The 15,517-nt window shown below is 50.1% G+C and overlaps 1 protein-coding gene across 1 annotated transcript in view; it reads left to right on the top strand.

The window, feature by feature from the left end:
• Positions 1-1,420: 1,420 nt before the first annotated feature.
• DPYSL2 (dihydropyrimidinase like 2) overlaps positions 1,421-15,517 on the top strand; it is a 69,135-nt gene continuing 55,038 nt past the window's right edge. The window contains exons 1-3 of the mRNA XM_045880050.3: positions 1,421-1,755; positions 5,166-5,254; positions 7,302-7,486. Coding sequence (XP_045736006.1) covers positions 1,717-1,755; positions 5,166-5,254; positions 7,302-7,486 — 313 coding nt within the window. The 5' untranslated portion in view covers positions 1,421-1,716. The remainder of the gene's footprint in view (positions 1,756-5,165; positions 5,255-7,301; positions 7,487-15,517) is intronic.

Genomic DNA, 15,517 nt, shown 5'->3' with positions numbered 1-15,517 from the left:
CCTCGTAGATTGCTCGGGATCAAGCGGACTGGCTTATTTCTCCTATTCTGAAGTACAAGCGCCAGTATACGATTTGGACCAGCAAAGCGGAGGGGTTCCAAGCCTGTTCAACTGGTAGCGCCGAGAAGACAGGCTTTGAACGCCGTTTGAATTGTAACTGGTATCTCTGAGTGGGGAGTGAAGAGTGGCCTGCGTTTTTAACTCTGATTCCGGAGGTTTTCTCCATGACTTAGTTTCCCCTTCTTTCATTCCTCCAGCCTCCCCACAGTTCATCTCCGCTTTGTGCCCCATTGTGTAACGTGGAGGCCCGTCGACAGCACTGTAATGCCAAGTTTTTCCTTGACAGATCTGCAGGCACCGGTGAAATGCACCCTCTATTCCCCCAAATGGGTCTGGGTGGGCGTGGCCGCTCAAGAGAGCTGGGCCCTACACTGGGCCTCAACGGGCGGCCCGCGGGCACCAAAGGGCTTTCCGGGCCAGGCTTCCCATCTCTCTCCCAGCTCCAGCAGCCGACCACAGGCTTCCCGCGGCCTCCCTTCCCTGCTCGCAGTACTAAGGGCTATGGGGTCTGCTGCCGGCCGCCAGGCCACGGAGGCCTGCGGCCCGGCGCCTGCCCTCAGGCTGGCTTTCCTCCCGCAGCTCGCCTCGCCTCGCCTCGCCTCGCCGCCAGCGCCCCAGGGAGCCCGACCGCGCGCCCGACGCCCCCGCGCCGCCCGGCTCGCAGGCCGGCGTCTAGGCGCCCCTCGCGGGGGCTGGGCGACGGACGGGCGTGGCCGGCGCCGCGAGCCCTGCCCGCTCCCCTTCCCTCCGCTCGCTGCCATTTGAATTCCCCCGTCGACTCCTGGGCGGAGGCCGAGCGAGCCTTCGCGAAGGGCGAGGGCGGCGGGAGGAGGGCCCGGGCGCCCCTCCCGGGCGGCGCGGCGCGGCGCCGGCCGGCGGCGCAGTCGCGCGCTCGCCGCCAGCAAAGCCATTGGCTCGGCGCAGTCACCCCACGCGGGGCTGCAGCGGCGGCCTCCGCGGATTGGCGCGCGGGCGGGCATCCAGCGGGGCGCGCGCGAGCGGGTGCGTGCCGCACGGGCTGCAGCGAAGCCCGCCGTCGCCGGGCTGGGTTCCCCCGGCCCGTAATGACCACCCTTCCATTGTCCTTGAGTTGCTGATGCTGGTTTTGGGGCGGCTGCCAGCCACAGTCCCTAAGGCTCCGGCCTAAAGAAAGGGCGCGAAAGGCGCGCTCCCCGCTCGGGCGCACGCACCGACCGCCGCCCTCGGCGGCACACTGCAGCATTTCGCGCTCTCGCGCCGCTCCCCTCCCCGCCTGCACTCGTTTGCATATCCCACGATTATGGCCAATCAGGGCTCGTCTCTCTCGAAGCGGATGGCTTTTGCCTGAGAGGAAAGGGAGTGGCTGGCGGCGCATGCGCCGCGGTGGCCGACTTGAACCGAGGCTTTTATTGCTGTAGTTTATTTCCACCCCTTCCCTCCTGTTCTCTCTCTCTCTCTCTCTCTCTTTTTTTCCGCCCTAGCTGGGGCTGTGTTGGAGCAGAGGAAGAAAGAGAGACAGAGAATTGCATTTATCCCTTACGTTCCTGAAATCTGCTATCAGCAAGACCAGCTAAGCGGTTGCAGTTTTTTCAATCCTGCAAAAAATACCATCTCTTTCCTGGCAATTTTTGCTTTAAAGCTGTCCTCTTGAAATTATTTTTTTTTCCCAGGAGAGAGATGTCTTATCAGGGGAAGAAAAATATTCCACGCATCACGGTGAGTTTGGTACTTGGGAAATCTGCGGTCGGCCAGCAACCTTTTGTGGCAAAGAACATCTAAGGAATTTTTTAAAAGGAGGGGGAGGAAGAGGAGCACAACTTTTCTTTTTTCTTTAATCTTTTTCATGTTGCTAAAGAAGGCGATCGGGGTGGTGGGAGACGCAATCATATAGAATTGTAAGCTACATAATTTGTGAGGCATTAAAATAGGAGCGTAAGTGCATTAAAGGACGTCTTAGATAGCGCGCCAGATCCGCTGTATCCTTTTATTGTCAGTGCGAGATGCTGCAGTGCTGGCCTGCGGGGTGTAAGCAAATGGATGCCAGATTGAATATGCATGGTTGAAGCTCGGATATTGTTCTCCGGGCTGCGTGCTGTGAGGCTGGACTCCAGGAGCTGGATGGGGGAGATGGAGAAATGGATTCTCCCTGTGCCTCCCGCCCCCACCATAAAGGCTTTCTGGAGCCTTCCTCTGGCTTCTTAGAAGAAGGAGCGGGTTTCAGCCCGGAGGCGTAATGACAGCAGAGGGATGCTGGAAAGGGCAGGGAGTACCGGGATGATGTGGAAACGGGAAGGGAAAACAGGGACGCGGTGATGAGCAGAGGAGGGTGGGGGGCCAGGCGTGGGCTTTTTGTTGATCAGGGGCTGGTTTTCGGTGGCCCTCTCGGCTTCCTCGCCCTCGGTTTGGGGCCGGAACCCTGGCAGGGCTCTGAGCTCGCTTTCTTGTGTCTTCCTGCCCCTTCTGCAGCCAAGGAGGAGCCTGTGTTGGCGCATACAAAGCGGGCTGGGAGGGTGGGCGTTGGGGACAGCGCCGAACCGGGCTCGCGGAGGTAATGGCGCTGCGCGAGGCGCGGAGCAGATGGCCCGGCCCGGCCTCGGCCAGACAATGATCGCAGCGGCGGGAGGTGTCGGCGCAGTTCTGGGGCCTGGGGTTGTTGGTTTGTAAATCACGAGAAAAAAACATCCAAGCGATGGATTTGCGATGCTTTAGCGCTGAACCACAGGTTCTTGCCTTCACCGCTCTCCTGCCCCCACCCTCTCCCCATCTTTTCCTGGAAAAAAATCGCACCAGCCCTAGTTCTCTACATCCCCGAATAAAATCCCGGGGAGGGAGGAACGCGAGGGAAATTCATTGTTATATAATGATGTGCAATTGGAATTGGCCAGTTGATTGCTGGGTAGAACCCAGGGCTGAGGCAGAGACCGAAAGAATCCTGGTAAACTCAAGATGTGTTTAGGGCTGGATTTGAGGGCGCGCTTTCGCTCTGGTTTCCTCCTTAGCCACGGACACCCCGGCTTTCTCTGGATGCACAAGGGCACACCCATCCGCAGGAGAGAGACGTGGAAACAAATGCAGAGGGGAGGGGGCGTGTGCTCGGGAGGACTTTATGGGATGAGCCAGGCTGTGCTACGGCGAGGGTGGGTACTAGCTTTTTCTTGAAGGCCGAAGACCCAAGATCCGAAAGGGCCGGGCTGAGGGGCACCGACCCTACGTTACGTGTTCCCGGCTCCGGAGGAAGGAGTCTGGGGAGAAGGGGTGGGGAGCAGATGTGCTGCAACCTCAAATAATTTGTTGTCTTCGTGAATGGAAAAGGCAGTTTCATTTTGACAGTGTGGGGAGAAAAAAATTTAAAAAGCAAACAATCAAGACTTTTTTTTTCCTTTAAAGAGCGCCCCCTCTACGCTTAAAAATCTGATTGCATTATTTTAGGACCTATATAGCGTGGTTTCCCTCCTTCCATCATCATGGCCAGCATCTTATGTAAGAAGCCTTCTGGAAGGCACTAGAGTGGACGGGGCTGTGATGTCTCATTTTTTTTCTTAGCATGATGTTGGCTCGGGGATTCGCAGTGATGGCTGGGACAGGTACCGCAGTGACTAAGGGAGCTGGTAATGAAGGGCAGGGCTTCTCCTTCCCTTCTAGGTGAGATTTATCCTGTTAGAGCTGGAGACTTGGGGAAAGGGGGAAAGATCATTATAGACGGAGAAAAGGACACTGGAGCAGGTGACCTTGAGCGAGTGGCTTAACCCCTCAGCCTCTGTTTATGTGTCATAGGAGTAAGAATCTGGCCCCACCCACCTCACAGATGTGTTTTCGAGGCTTTGGTGACTTAGGGTACATGACAGGATTTTGTAAAGGTCTTTACATTTACCTTATACAAGTCCAGGAATTACTGTTGGCTCTTTATTCTCATTTGACTTTCCAAAGTCTGTAGCAGAATGAAGGACCCTACGGTGTACAAAATTAAAATGATCTTACTGTTTTTCATAATGTTAGAGAAACAATAAATACTTTCTGTACCCGGCTGTGTGTGCATTTATGTGTAAAAGTATCTTTTTTCCCCCTAGGTGTCTAGCAGCTTATTTATTTATTTATATCTCCCACCCCCTATATTTTTTAAAGATCTCTATAATTTTCTTTTTTTTTTGGTGGGTACTAACTATAAAAGAGCACTTAGTAAGAATACTGGTTTGTAACTGAATTAAGTTAACCATTGTCAAAGTGAATGTCATCCTCTGAAGTGTTTTGTATATTAAAAGAGCAGTCTGTGGTTCAACTTGTAACCCAGTCTGGAAGAATACAGGTGCATCCACTGAACCCAGGCTGTTAATATCACATTCCATCAACAGCAGTTGGGATAGAGATGAGTCATCATGTAACATTTCTATTGCATTTCTGGCCCTCATGTGCTGCTTGTCATAGATCTGTATTTTTCGCCAATTAAAATACAAGTGCATCAATAATGTAGATTTTGGAACTTGCCTTTTCATCTACTTGATCACAAAACTCTTAGCTTTTTCTTAACAGCTTGGTATTTAAAGTGGTGTATATTTGAAGTATATCCCCCCCTTGTTACAATCTCTGATTTACCTCAAAGATAAAAAGCAAATATAAAGAACATATTGAAATGAAACTTTGCAATGGTTGAACCAGGTGTGTTTGTATAGAGTATCCCATGACAACAAACTTGGTTAATTTTTCCCCGACACCAACCTTGCCAAGAATTGACTTCCCTACATGTGGGTGTATTTTTTTTTTTAGAATGACGTTTAGCCTAAAGCCATTTAAAAAATATTGTCTTCTTTATCTGAAATGTTTTCACTGCTCTTTAAAGGGAGATTGTTAGGTATTCTTTCATTTTCTTTCAGTGAAAAGGGATCTTTTTTTGTTTTGTTTTGTTTTTAAACCAGGATAAGCTTTGAGCTTTTGCCAGTATGTTCTGATTCATCAAGTGATGAATAAGTTGTCATTTCAGGTTCACCTTTGTCACTGAACCTTTCCAAAATTGACTTATTTTGAGCATCTCTTTGGAATAGTGAAAAATATGTCCTTAGCTCATTGTCTTAGTACCAGTGTTTCTCATCGGTCAGGTATGAATTGTGACCTTATTACTTTCTTTGTTTCAGAGCGATCGTCTTCTGATCAAAGGAGGTAAAATCGTTAATGATGACCAGTCATTCTATGCGGACATATACATGGAAGATGGGTTGATCAAGTAAGTGTAACTCAGAGACGAATTCGTGTACCTTCCTGTACAGCTCACGTACATAGCATCAAACTTTGGTGACTTCAAAGACCCGACTACCTTAGGGTCTGTTTAAGCTCATTTTGATTGGTGGTAATCAGTGAATTTGAAAACTCAGATTTAGGGAATTCAAAGCCACAATTAAATGCGCACCCATTTCTTTGTGTTATGCAATTCACTGTTTTAACTGAGGTGACACAATATCTTCTTGTTGCCAGTTCAAATACTTGGTTTATGATCTATTGAATATATTAAAGGTTTTTCCTGGAATGTAGTTGTTTCGGTAGATTGCCCAATCTAAGACACAAGCGGTGTTCCAGCCTCTTCTACCAAGATAACACATCTGCTTTCTTAATTAAGAATCCAAGTTGCGGGTGCCTGGGTGGCTCAGTTGGTTAAGCGACTGCCTTCGGCTCAGGTCATGATCCTGGAGTCCCGGGATCAAGTCCCACATCGGGCTCCCTGCTCAGCAGGGGGTCTGCTTCCCCCTCTGCCCTCTTCCCTCTCCTGCTCTCTGTCTCTCATTCTCTCTCTCTCAAATAAATAAATAAAATCTTTAAAAAAAGAATCCAAGTTGCTGGGGCCAATGGACAGCAAATTAACAACCAAGTAACAAAGTACTGCCTCATCCTGAGGGAATTGTAGGTTTCATTCTGTAACACAAATAAGACTGCCCTTGTGTTTATTGTGTATTGTGTTGCAGAGGAGAACCAACAGAGGGTTAAGTGAGCTGAGTATATACCAGTATCCTCCTGCCCTTCAGACTGGGACAGCTCACAGGGCCCTGGAGAAGGAGCACATCTGTTTAAAGACAAACACTGTAGCAAATGACATCTTTTAAATAAGCAGCATTCATCAAGTGCTAGCAGCAAACCAGTCCAGAGGAGTGGAAAACTGGAGTGGATGTGTCTGTTGCTTGGAAACTCACACCCTGATTTATGAACCTAAAATAGGTTTTAACATTTCCGCATTTAATGTTTTCTCCATGTGTGTTTGCTTGTGACATTCTCCACTCCAGGCTCTCAAATACCATGACTTTCATGTTCCATTTTCCCCCAATTAGAAGGCAGCATGATACTGGCCTAGAAGTGAGCAAGCCTGCGTGCTATTTTTAGTCAACACTAATTGTTTTAGAACTTTATCAACTCCTCCTTGATTACTTTTTCCTTCTGGAAAAAAAAAAAACAAAAACTGGTAGCAAGATGTAGCCCAGATGTTTTTTAAAAATTGGAAATGAATCCATGTCCCCCAACATAGTATCAGTTTTTCTTTTTTTTTTTTTTTTAAGATTTTATTTATTTATTTGACAGAGACACAGCGAGAGAGGGAACACAGGCAGGGGGAGTGGGAGAGGGAGAAGCAGGCTTCCCGCTGAGCAGGGAGCCCGATGTGGGGCTCGATCTCAGGACCCTGGGATCATGACCTGAGCCGAAGGCAGATGCTTAACGACTGAGCCACCCAGGCGCCCCATAATATCAGCTTTTCTGTCCTTAGTATCTGAGTTGCTGAGCACATGCTTCCAGATTTTTAAATAGTTGTAATCATCCTGTTCACTTTTAATGTTTCATTTTGTTTTTTCTTTTGCTTTGTCCTACTACTACCTTTCCACCCCTGTTTTTTCAGGGTTGAAAATAAATGTAAAGTGCAGCCAGACCTGGAGAGAATTGCTCTACGATAATTAGTTCAACTATGTGTGTTACAGCGAAAGTGTTGTGACCTTTTATGTAAATATCTTGGGCTTTGTTATCATTTGATCTTAGGGGTTTTCTGGCAACTAAACCTCTTTGATCAGGGCTTCTGGTGTCTTATTTAAATTTTGTTTTCTAGTATGCTCTGCTTTGCCCCTTGGTTGGGCATAGGGACTGGGGACTGCACATATTATGAAAACGAACAATAATGCAAAAAGTCTACAGAACCTAGGGAAGGATGGTTTCTGGCTGCGTGAAATGTCTTTCAGATGCCATTTGATTCAGGGATGGTTCATTTATAGCCGTTATCATCCATCCTGTTTATTTAGGCAAATAGGGGAAAACCTGATTGTGCCAGGAGGGGTGAAGACCATCGAAGCCCATTCTAGGATGGTGATCCCTGGAGGGATTGATGTCCATACCCGCTTCCAGATGCCTGACCAAGGAATGACCTCCGCCGATGACTTCTTTCAAGGCACGAAGGCAGCCCTGGCTGGGGGAACCACCATGATCAGTAAGAGAGCTTAAAAATAATCATCTTAGAGCTTGGTAGCCATTATTGTTTGAAAATGAGTCTTTGTTGTTTGATTCTTTCCTTCTGAAAGTTGCTGAACTGAACAGTGGATTGATAGACTGCAGAAGGGGGTGGGGGTGGGCCAGCTGTTTGTCTGGGTGTCCTTGTCCTCATTTTCATGTCCAACTCGGAGTTGTCCAGTTGAACTGGAGAATACGGTTCTAGAGAATTTGGTAGGATAGAAGGAATGGCTTCTTGCTTTCTCTGCTTGAACTTTTGTCTTCCTTAACCTGAAAATGTGATTTGTTTGTGGTCACTTTAAAGACACAGCGTTTGGAGTAGGTGTCAAAACTACCCGTTTTGAGCCTTTGCTCCAAAGTATTTGATTTGGGTTTTTAAAGAATTCCTGAGGGTGCATCTTACTGGAATGAAGATGGGGTGCAGTAAATGAAATGTTGAAGCGGGAACTTCTCTTCTACTGCTGAGAAAATCAAATGGGGGGAATATTTCCTGGCCTGGCTTTGACATAAATGGATTTGGGCAGTCCTGCTTGGAGAGGGAGCCACAGATATTATTAATTGTCATTTAGATATGAAAATTGCTGGCACCAACAGCTGGGTGTCCATCGTGCATTGCTGCGAAGAATTTATGCTTTTCTTTCAGCTAAATCTAAACTGTATTTCCTGGAGTCCTAGCACACGTCTTAAGAGTTTGCTTGTAGAATGGCAATTTCCAATGTGTCTCTTGATGTCTCTGTAACAGATCTTGTTTTTGAGGAGGTGAGCAAGCTACACAGTGACCTGTCAGACACATAGGTTAAAAAAAAAAAAAACAAGTTTATCTGAGAGTGAAAGTAATACAGCCTATTTTCAAAACTTATAGTTCAGTTCAGAAGAGGATCAAAGTAGAAAGAACTTCGCTATTTTATTCCTTAGAGAAACCCCTTTTACTGCTTATTTTTCAGAATGATGGTCTTTTCCCCTATGACTTTATGGTCCAGTCTCTCACTTCCTCTTTTCTATCCTACCACCTAGGTGAACGTTACCCTGCCATCCCCTCCTAGTTCGGAGTTCCTCTACATTTTAAATTGCGCATTCCTGGTCTTCTCTCAGTCCCCGTCTTCAGAGTGTCTGAAGGATCAGGGACCGTTCTCTCCTGGTTCAGCTCTCTAATGATACAGCCTGCAGGTTTAAGCCTTATTACTTCTTTGTTTTTGCTGCACACATCACCTTCTAACCTAGTGGGGGACATTCTCAAGGGGTGAGGGGACCCCCCCCCACACACACACCTCAGGACCCTGACCTCCTGGAGAAGGCTGCCATTTTGTCAGTGACGTCTGTTCACACTTACTTGGTACCAGTGGGCATGGCTGCCTGTCCTTCAGCGCCGGCTGCAGAGCCTCCAGGGCCAAATCAAGGCTATAATCTGCCTCCGTTTGGAGTTCATATGAGGGCCCTGTAGGCCCCCACTTTGGTCACAGAGTATTAAGAAACCATAAATAACATTTCCTGAGTGAGTGGTCAGTGGTGTCTCTCACTAGAGGGATTGCTGGGCCAGAGCGCTCCATGGTAGAAATGCCGCTAACCCGGAGTCTGACGTTCTGGTCTCCATCCAGCATTAAGTTGCTGTGTGACCGTGAGCAAGTCACCTCCCTTGGTGGGGCTGCTCATCTGCACAATGAAAGATTTGCTCAAGATGACCTTGGATGTCCCTTTCAGCTCCCACATTTGGTGATTTGCTGAGCTCAGACACAGTTTGTCTGTGATCCAATGCACTTCGCTCAGCAGATGCATAAAAACCCTGTTTCTTTTCAGACTTATTTGAAAGACCCCATCATTCTGTTTTCTCCTCTCCTGCATCCCTGAATGTGCCTTTCACTCCTCACACTTGACCCATTCTTTGGCCCCCCCTTCCCGCTTCTTGTCTCTTCTCTGCGTTCCCATCCCCCACCACCTTCACCACGAGTCAGGGCATATCCCTTCTTGCTGATGCCTTGACTTCCTCTTTGACCTTCCTCCTCAGCAGCTCTGGGGTTCTTTCCCTTCATTCAGGGTGGGCTCCTTCTGAGCAGGGACAAAGGACAGCTCCACCAGTCCTGCCTCTGGCCTGGGGGCTGAGAACAGTCAGCGGAAGGCCTTATGGCAGGTCAGAATGAAGGGGAAGTGAGAAGTCGGACCGCCTGCCTTACTCAGTTGGGCAGAACGTGATCGTGTTTTATTGTAGGGTTTGTGATACAGTCAGTTAGGCCAAAGAGTAGGGGAGTTTAATGAGCACACCCCAAAGAGTGAACGTCCTCAGCGGTGGTGGGGATGTGGTCAGAGTTGTCATACCCCAAACTCCACTGCTTTTATAGCCTGAGAAAAATACTAACTACCCTCGCAAATAACCACCCGTGGTTACTGACCTCTACAGAATGCCCACTGGCCTGCCCTTCCCTGAGGATGTAAGTGGGAATAATACAGGTGAGGAAGTCAGGATTTTTTCTGCTTGCTGGTCATATGTTCTGCACTGGCTTCCAGTGAGTCCCCGGCGTGGGCACGCTTTACGGAGACAGTTTTGCAAAGAGGGAGAGCTATCTTTACGTGACTTTGTTGGTACCTTCGACCTCCTCCTTCAATGAGATCGTAGCTTCTTCAGTGAGTATGGAGGCCAAACGGAAATGCTTAGAGCACTTGAAAAGATTCAAGTGAAAACTTGCACAAAGAAGCCATCGAAGTAAATTGGTGCCCCACGGCCCACACCCCTGTGCTTCCATCTCTCCGTGTTGCTACAAGCCTGTGCCCTTTGCTGTGTGCTTCTCAGGTCCGTCTGCATCGGCACTGCCCAAGGTGGAAAATGTAGCTGAGCGGTCCAAGTTTAAAAATGGAGGTGACACGTCAGCAGCAGAAAATAATATTATTGCCATCAAACAGAGCCTCCCATTGAGAATGGCACAAGGAGATCTTTGTAAGGCGTGCTTAGTGCCGGGCAACTTTGCCCTTCCCATCCAGTGATGGGTGGGCGGAGCCTCCAGACGTGCTCTGCAGGCGGCTTCTAGACCGGCTGCGGGGTCGCGGAGGTGACGGAGTTGCGTCTTGGGGAAAATGCTGCTGGCCTCCCCGGGAGCTTTATGATCATCCGAGTTAAGACCCCAGCATCTCTGGGAAGCAGATGGGAATGGTTACCTCCATTTTATAGAGGGGAAATCTGAGGCCAGAGGGAAGCGCATTATTTGCTGACACTTTACCATGTGCGGTTAGTGTAGGTGGTAGGTGTGGAAAACACACCTGCAGCTCTGGCTTCACCCTGCCAGCTGTGTGACCTTAAGCCTCAGTGGCTTCATCTGCAAAATGGGGAAAGTTACAAAGATTGACTTGGAGACATCAGAACAGTACTTGGCCCGTAGTGAGCACTCAGATGTGGTAAGTTACTGTTATTCCATCTGCATTAGGTGCCAGCAACCTCCCATCTCCGTAGAGACCCCCTCTGGATCTCTACTTTCTTTCTTTTTTTTTTTTTTTTAAGATTTTACTTATTTATTTGACAGAGAGAGAGACAGTGAGAGAGGGAACACAAGCAGGGGGAGTGGGAGAGGGAGAAGCAGGCTTCCCGCCGAGCAGGGATCCCGACGCATGGCTCGATCCCAGGACCCTGGGATCATGACCTGAGCCGAAGGCAGACGCTTAACGAACTGAGCCACCCAGGCGCCCCAGGATCTCTACTTTCTTAACGGAGCCAGAGAAGAGGCTCCAGTTGCAGGAGGAAGCAGGGCTTCTCCAAGCGTGGCCAGCAGGCTGTGAACCCCTATGTCACCTGCATGCATCCTAAAACATGCAGTTTCTTGGGCCCCACCCAGCCTATTGAAGTAGAGAGTGTGCTGGTGGGACCCATGAACTTGTATGGTGATTGTCACATGCACTTGAGCTGTTTGCAAATATGGGTCTCGGGTCCAAGCCAGCTCTCCGGACTCTAGATGTCCAAGACCAGGAGCCACAGCTCAGAGAAGAGAGCCCGACTGTCATTTCTGCTAACCTGAACTCCAGGCTTTCCGTGGAGGGGCGGAGCCCCAACACAATACACCATACAGCAGAGATCCGGATAGGACTTGAGCACGGAGAAGGTGAGGACAGACTGCTGCTGCAGGCCTGGAAGGGGCCTCTCTCTCTCTCTGAGCTCTGGACTTGTCACCTTGAAGATGGGGCCGTCTGGATGTGCCTTAGGCACCTCCATCCACCTATCCCCAGGCAGCTTCTCCTGGTGCCCAACCCCAGAGAGGGCCTCCGTCACGGTCATGCTGGCTTGAACCCATAAACTCACCGTGTGCTGAGGTGAGAATGTTGTCTCTGTATTATCTCTGGCACCCATCCCATTACTGCCACTGATTCATGCCTTTGTTGCCTGTACTGGATTTTTGCCCCAGCCTCCTGAGGAGGCTCACTGCCTCCAGGAGCCTGTCTCTGCAGCCTGCACATCTCCTTGCACCCTGGGCTCTTTGTCTGGCCCAGCGGGGATCGTGCCATCTCCCTCCCGTGAAGCCCTCAGCGGGCTCCCTCTTGCCCAGAGAACGCAGCTCTAGCAGCAGAGCCCTCCACGACGTGACGCAGCCCCGCTGCCCCAGTCTGGACTCACGTTGTCACCTCGGCCAGGGATGCCCTTACCTTCTTTTTTTTGTTACCCTTGGAGGCCCTGCTAGGTGTTACCTCTGTCCCAGAGCCCCTGCTCAGCCCCCTTCACTGTAATGCACTGCGGCTTCTCTGTGCCTCAGCAGACGTTGGGTCTTTATCCCATGGCCCTTATGGCATGCATCCTGTGTTACCGTTTGATCAAGCCTCCTGCCCCTTTCATTACCATCCTCCCCACGCACCCAGCTGTGTCTCACCCTTCAGGCACTCCACTGACGCTTCCAGTTGAGTGAATGAATGAATGAGTGAATGAGTGAATGGAGACTCTAAGGGGACTTGGTTTCACACTTCATCTGAGTGCAATGCCAGAGTCCTGAGAATCCCAGGGTAGGGTTAGCGTGTCTGATGTCTGTCATGGTCATCCTGTTGATCAGTTGGGGGAGGGAGGCAGGAGAGGAGAGCCCGGGGCCCACGCCTGGCCTAAGGTCATGATCAGGGACAGCTCCCTCCTCCCCCTTCATCTGGATCATTCTTTCAGGAGGAGGTGGGGTTGCAGTCTCACACAGTCGTCCTGTGAGAGAGCTTGCTCTTAGCGCACAGGGTCTGATCTGTTTGAGGAGGAGTCCTGAGCACTGTGGGAGACGCAGCGGTCCTTGCCCGACACCCCTTGGGCAGGTCCGTCCCAGTCCTTTCTGGCCAGCCTTGGCTGTGGAGGCGGGAGGCCTGACAGAAAGGCGAGGTGGCTTCCCACGGCCCTGCTGGCCGGGCTTTCCTCAGGAGACGTGGCTCAGGGTGTCACTGTGGTACATCCACTGCTTGTCATTTTTTCATCCATGTGGCATTTGGGTTCACTCCCTGCTTCTGATGAGGACACATGTGTGAACACACACACTCTATAATATGAATTGTCTGTAACTGATACTTTGATTATTCCCTTTGCACCATTCATTTGACTTGGGTTAGAAAGTGTTTACAAAAAAGGCCAACCACATCAGACTAAAGTTTCAAAGTCCAGGACCAAAGTCACGGCCACAGAATCTGCCCGTGGCCTGGTGATTAGAAAGCCACGTTAGCCGATGGGCTGTCGGTGTAGGCTCTTCCTGTCCGCTGCTCACGTCTCCCCAGGCCCACGTTGGTGAGGTCACTCTGTGAGCAGACACCATTGGAAAGGGCCTGACCAGGTGGCGCCATGCAAGTCTCAGGCAGGAAAGGCGGGATTGGAAGAATCCGTCTACTTCCCGCAGTGTTTTGGGCTGATCACCTACTACCTGCTGCTGAGCAGAATGGAGGAAGGGAGGGGAAAGGTGAAGCATCCTGAGAGATGGCTCAGCTCTTCCTGAAGGTCCGCATATACACTTTATTAAATGCTGTTTTCATTGAAGGAGGCCGTTGGGTTGGGCTTGACCAGCCAGCCTTACAGCCCTGTGGGTTTAGGGTAAGGCCCCTCCAGAAGCAGGGCTGTTCCTCTTTGGGTCCCTAGGCCCTATGTCATGGACACTGTGTCAGTTATCCTAATCTCCTCGGAGTTTGGGGAGTCTCAGTACTCGGATGCTCCCAGACTTCCCATACAGCGGGATGTTTAGACTTTTGGGAGCTTCCTATCGACCCTGTTGCCCACAATGGCAGCTAGAGCCAGGAATGGTAGCGGGGGAAGTGGAAATGTTGAGTTCCAGCAAAGTCTTCCCAGTCTCCGGATGTGGGGGATGGGCTTCCATGGTCAGCATCCTGCAGGATCGGGATTCTATGTGGTTAAGTTAGAGCCTGCATGACACATACATGTCCGAGGACACCCTCGTTCTGTGTCCTGGCTCAGTAAGCTGGGCAAAGACTTCCAGAGGGCACACATCATGCCCTATCCATTCATATATGGCACCTAGCATAACGTGGACGCTGCCTCTCCTGTCTGCCTGATCAAGAGCTGATGAGCCTGGACCAAAATCCGGACCCCATTGCTCCTTCTGCAAAGAACTTGGTAGCTTAACGTCGTTGTCCTGGGACCCCTCTTCTCATGTGAAATCCTACATGGGCAGCCCTCTCCCCTCCCGCCCCTCACCACCTGGCAGATAAGGCTGATGAAGGCAGAGCTGCTCTGGCTGAACAGTGGGCTGTGGGAGAGCCCAGGTCCTCGCTGTGCTCCCCGTCTTGGCAGCTCCTCTGTCTTTGGGGAATCCTAGGGCTTGGGGAAGCACAGTTCGGAAACCACCCCATTCCATTACTGCCTTCCCCATTGCTTCCCTTCCCTACCCAGCCACGTGACGGCTCCCTGCACAGCTCCCACATCGAGTTGTAGGGGAGGAGGGGGTTTGGTAGGAAGGGACATACCCACTGGTCATTGAAGAAAACTCCTAACCACAGTGGAAGTTTGGGGTGGTTTTTGTAACATACCTCCTTCTGTTCAAGACAGGAACTGGGACAGAGCACCCATGTCATTTTCCCTGCCTGGGTTTCCACTGCTTTGCTGGGCTTTTCATGAAAGCCCATAATAGGTAAACACTATGTCCTCATTTGCAAAATTAATGATACACAGTGTTTTAAAGGGACCAATGCCTGTCTTAGGGAGTGGCTGGCCTAGGTGTTTGCGTTTTCCTACCTACCATTCATAGTTCTGGCCCCAGGTCACTCCATTTGGGCTCCTTGCCCCTTTTTCCTCTTGGAGACCTCCGTATTTTTTCTTGGAAAATGATTATTTGTGTCTTTGGGTTTTGAGGGCTCTGCCTCTGAGTTTCTGCTCTTGTTGGGTGAAGCCATTTACCCAAATTTCTTGCTTTTAGGCCATCCTAACTGCCATGGTAATGATAAAGGGTAATTACAGTGAGTAGAAATTAGAGTTCTTTCTGGTTAACCCATTTGGGAGGCAGCTTTCTTCGAATGTGACTAAATGTTCCCCTAATGATAGAGAGGATGTGGTGGGGGGGCTGGGGCTGTGGCCGAGGCTGCCTGTCCAGGGAAGGGAATTTTGCAGGGAGTCAGGGCAGTAGTTACAAACCTTAATTGCACACTGGGATCCCCTGGGGAGTTTTCACAAACTGCAGAGACCAGAACTTCTGACCTAATTGTTCTAGGTGGCCTGGGCATTAGTTTTTTATTATTATTATTATTATTATGTTAATCACTATACATTCCATCATTAGTTTTTCATGTAGTGTTCCATGATTCATTGTTTGTGCATAACACCCAGTGCTCCATGCAGAACGTGCCCTCTTTAAGACCCATCACCAGGCTAACCCATCCTCCCACCCTCCTCCCCTCTAGAACCATCAGGCTCTTGGGTGGCTCAGCCCGTTAAGCGTCTGCCTTCAGCTCAGGTCATGAGCCCAGGGTCCTGGGGTGGAACCCCACATTGGGCTCCTTGCTCAGCGGGGAGCTTGCTTCTCCCTCTGCCTGCCACTCTCTTGCGCTCTCTCTCTCTCTCTCTCTCTGACTGATAAAT

This window comes from Mirounga angustirostris, unplaced genomic scaffold (genome assembly GCF_029215605.1).
Source record: "Mirounga angustirostris isolate CCGP_5_RB_7025 unplaced genomic scaffold, mMirAng1.0.hap1 SCAF_2, whole genome shotgun sequence".
NCBI classification, from domain to species: Eukaryota; Metazoa; Chordata; class Mammalia; order Carnivora; family Phocidae; genus Mirounga; species Mirounga angustirostris.
Note: the sequence above shows the minus strand (reverse complement) of the source record. Positions and strands in the feature narration are given on the sequence as shown.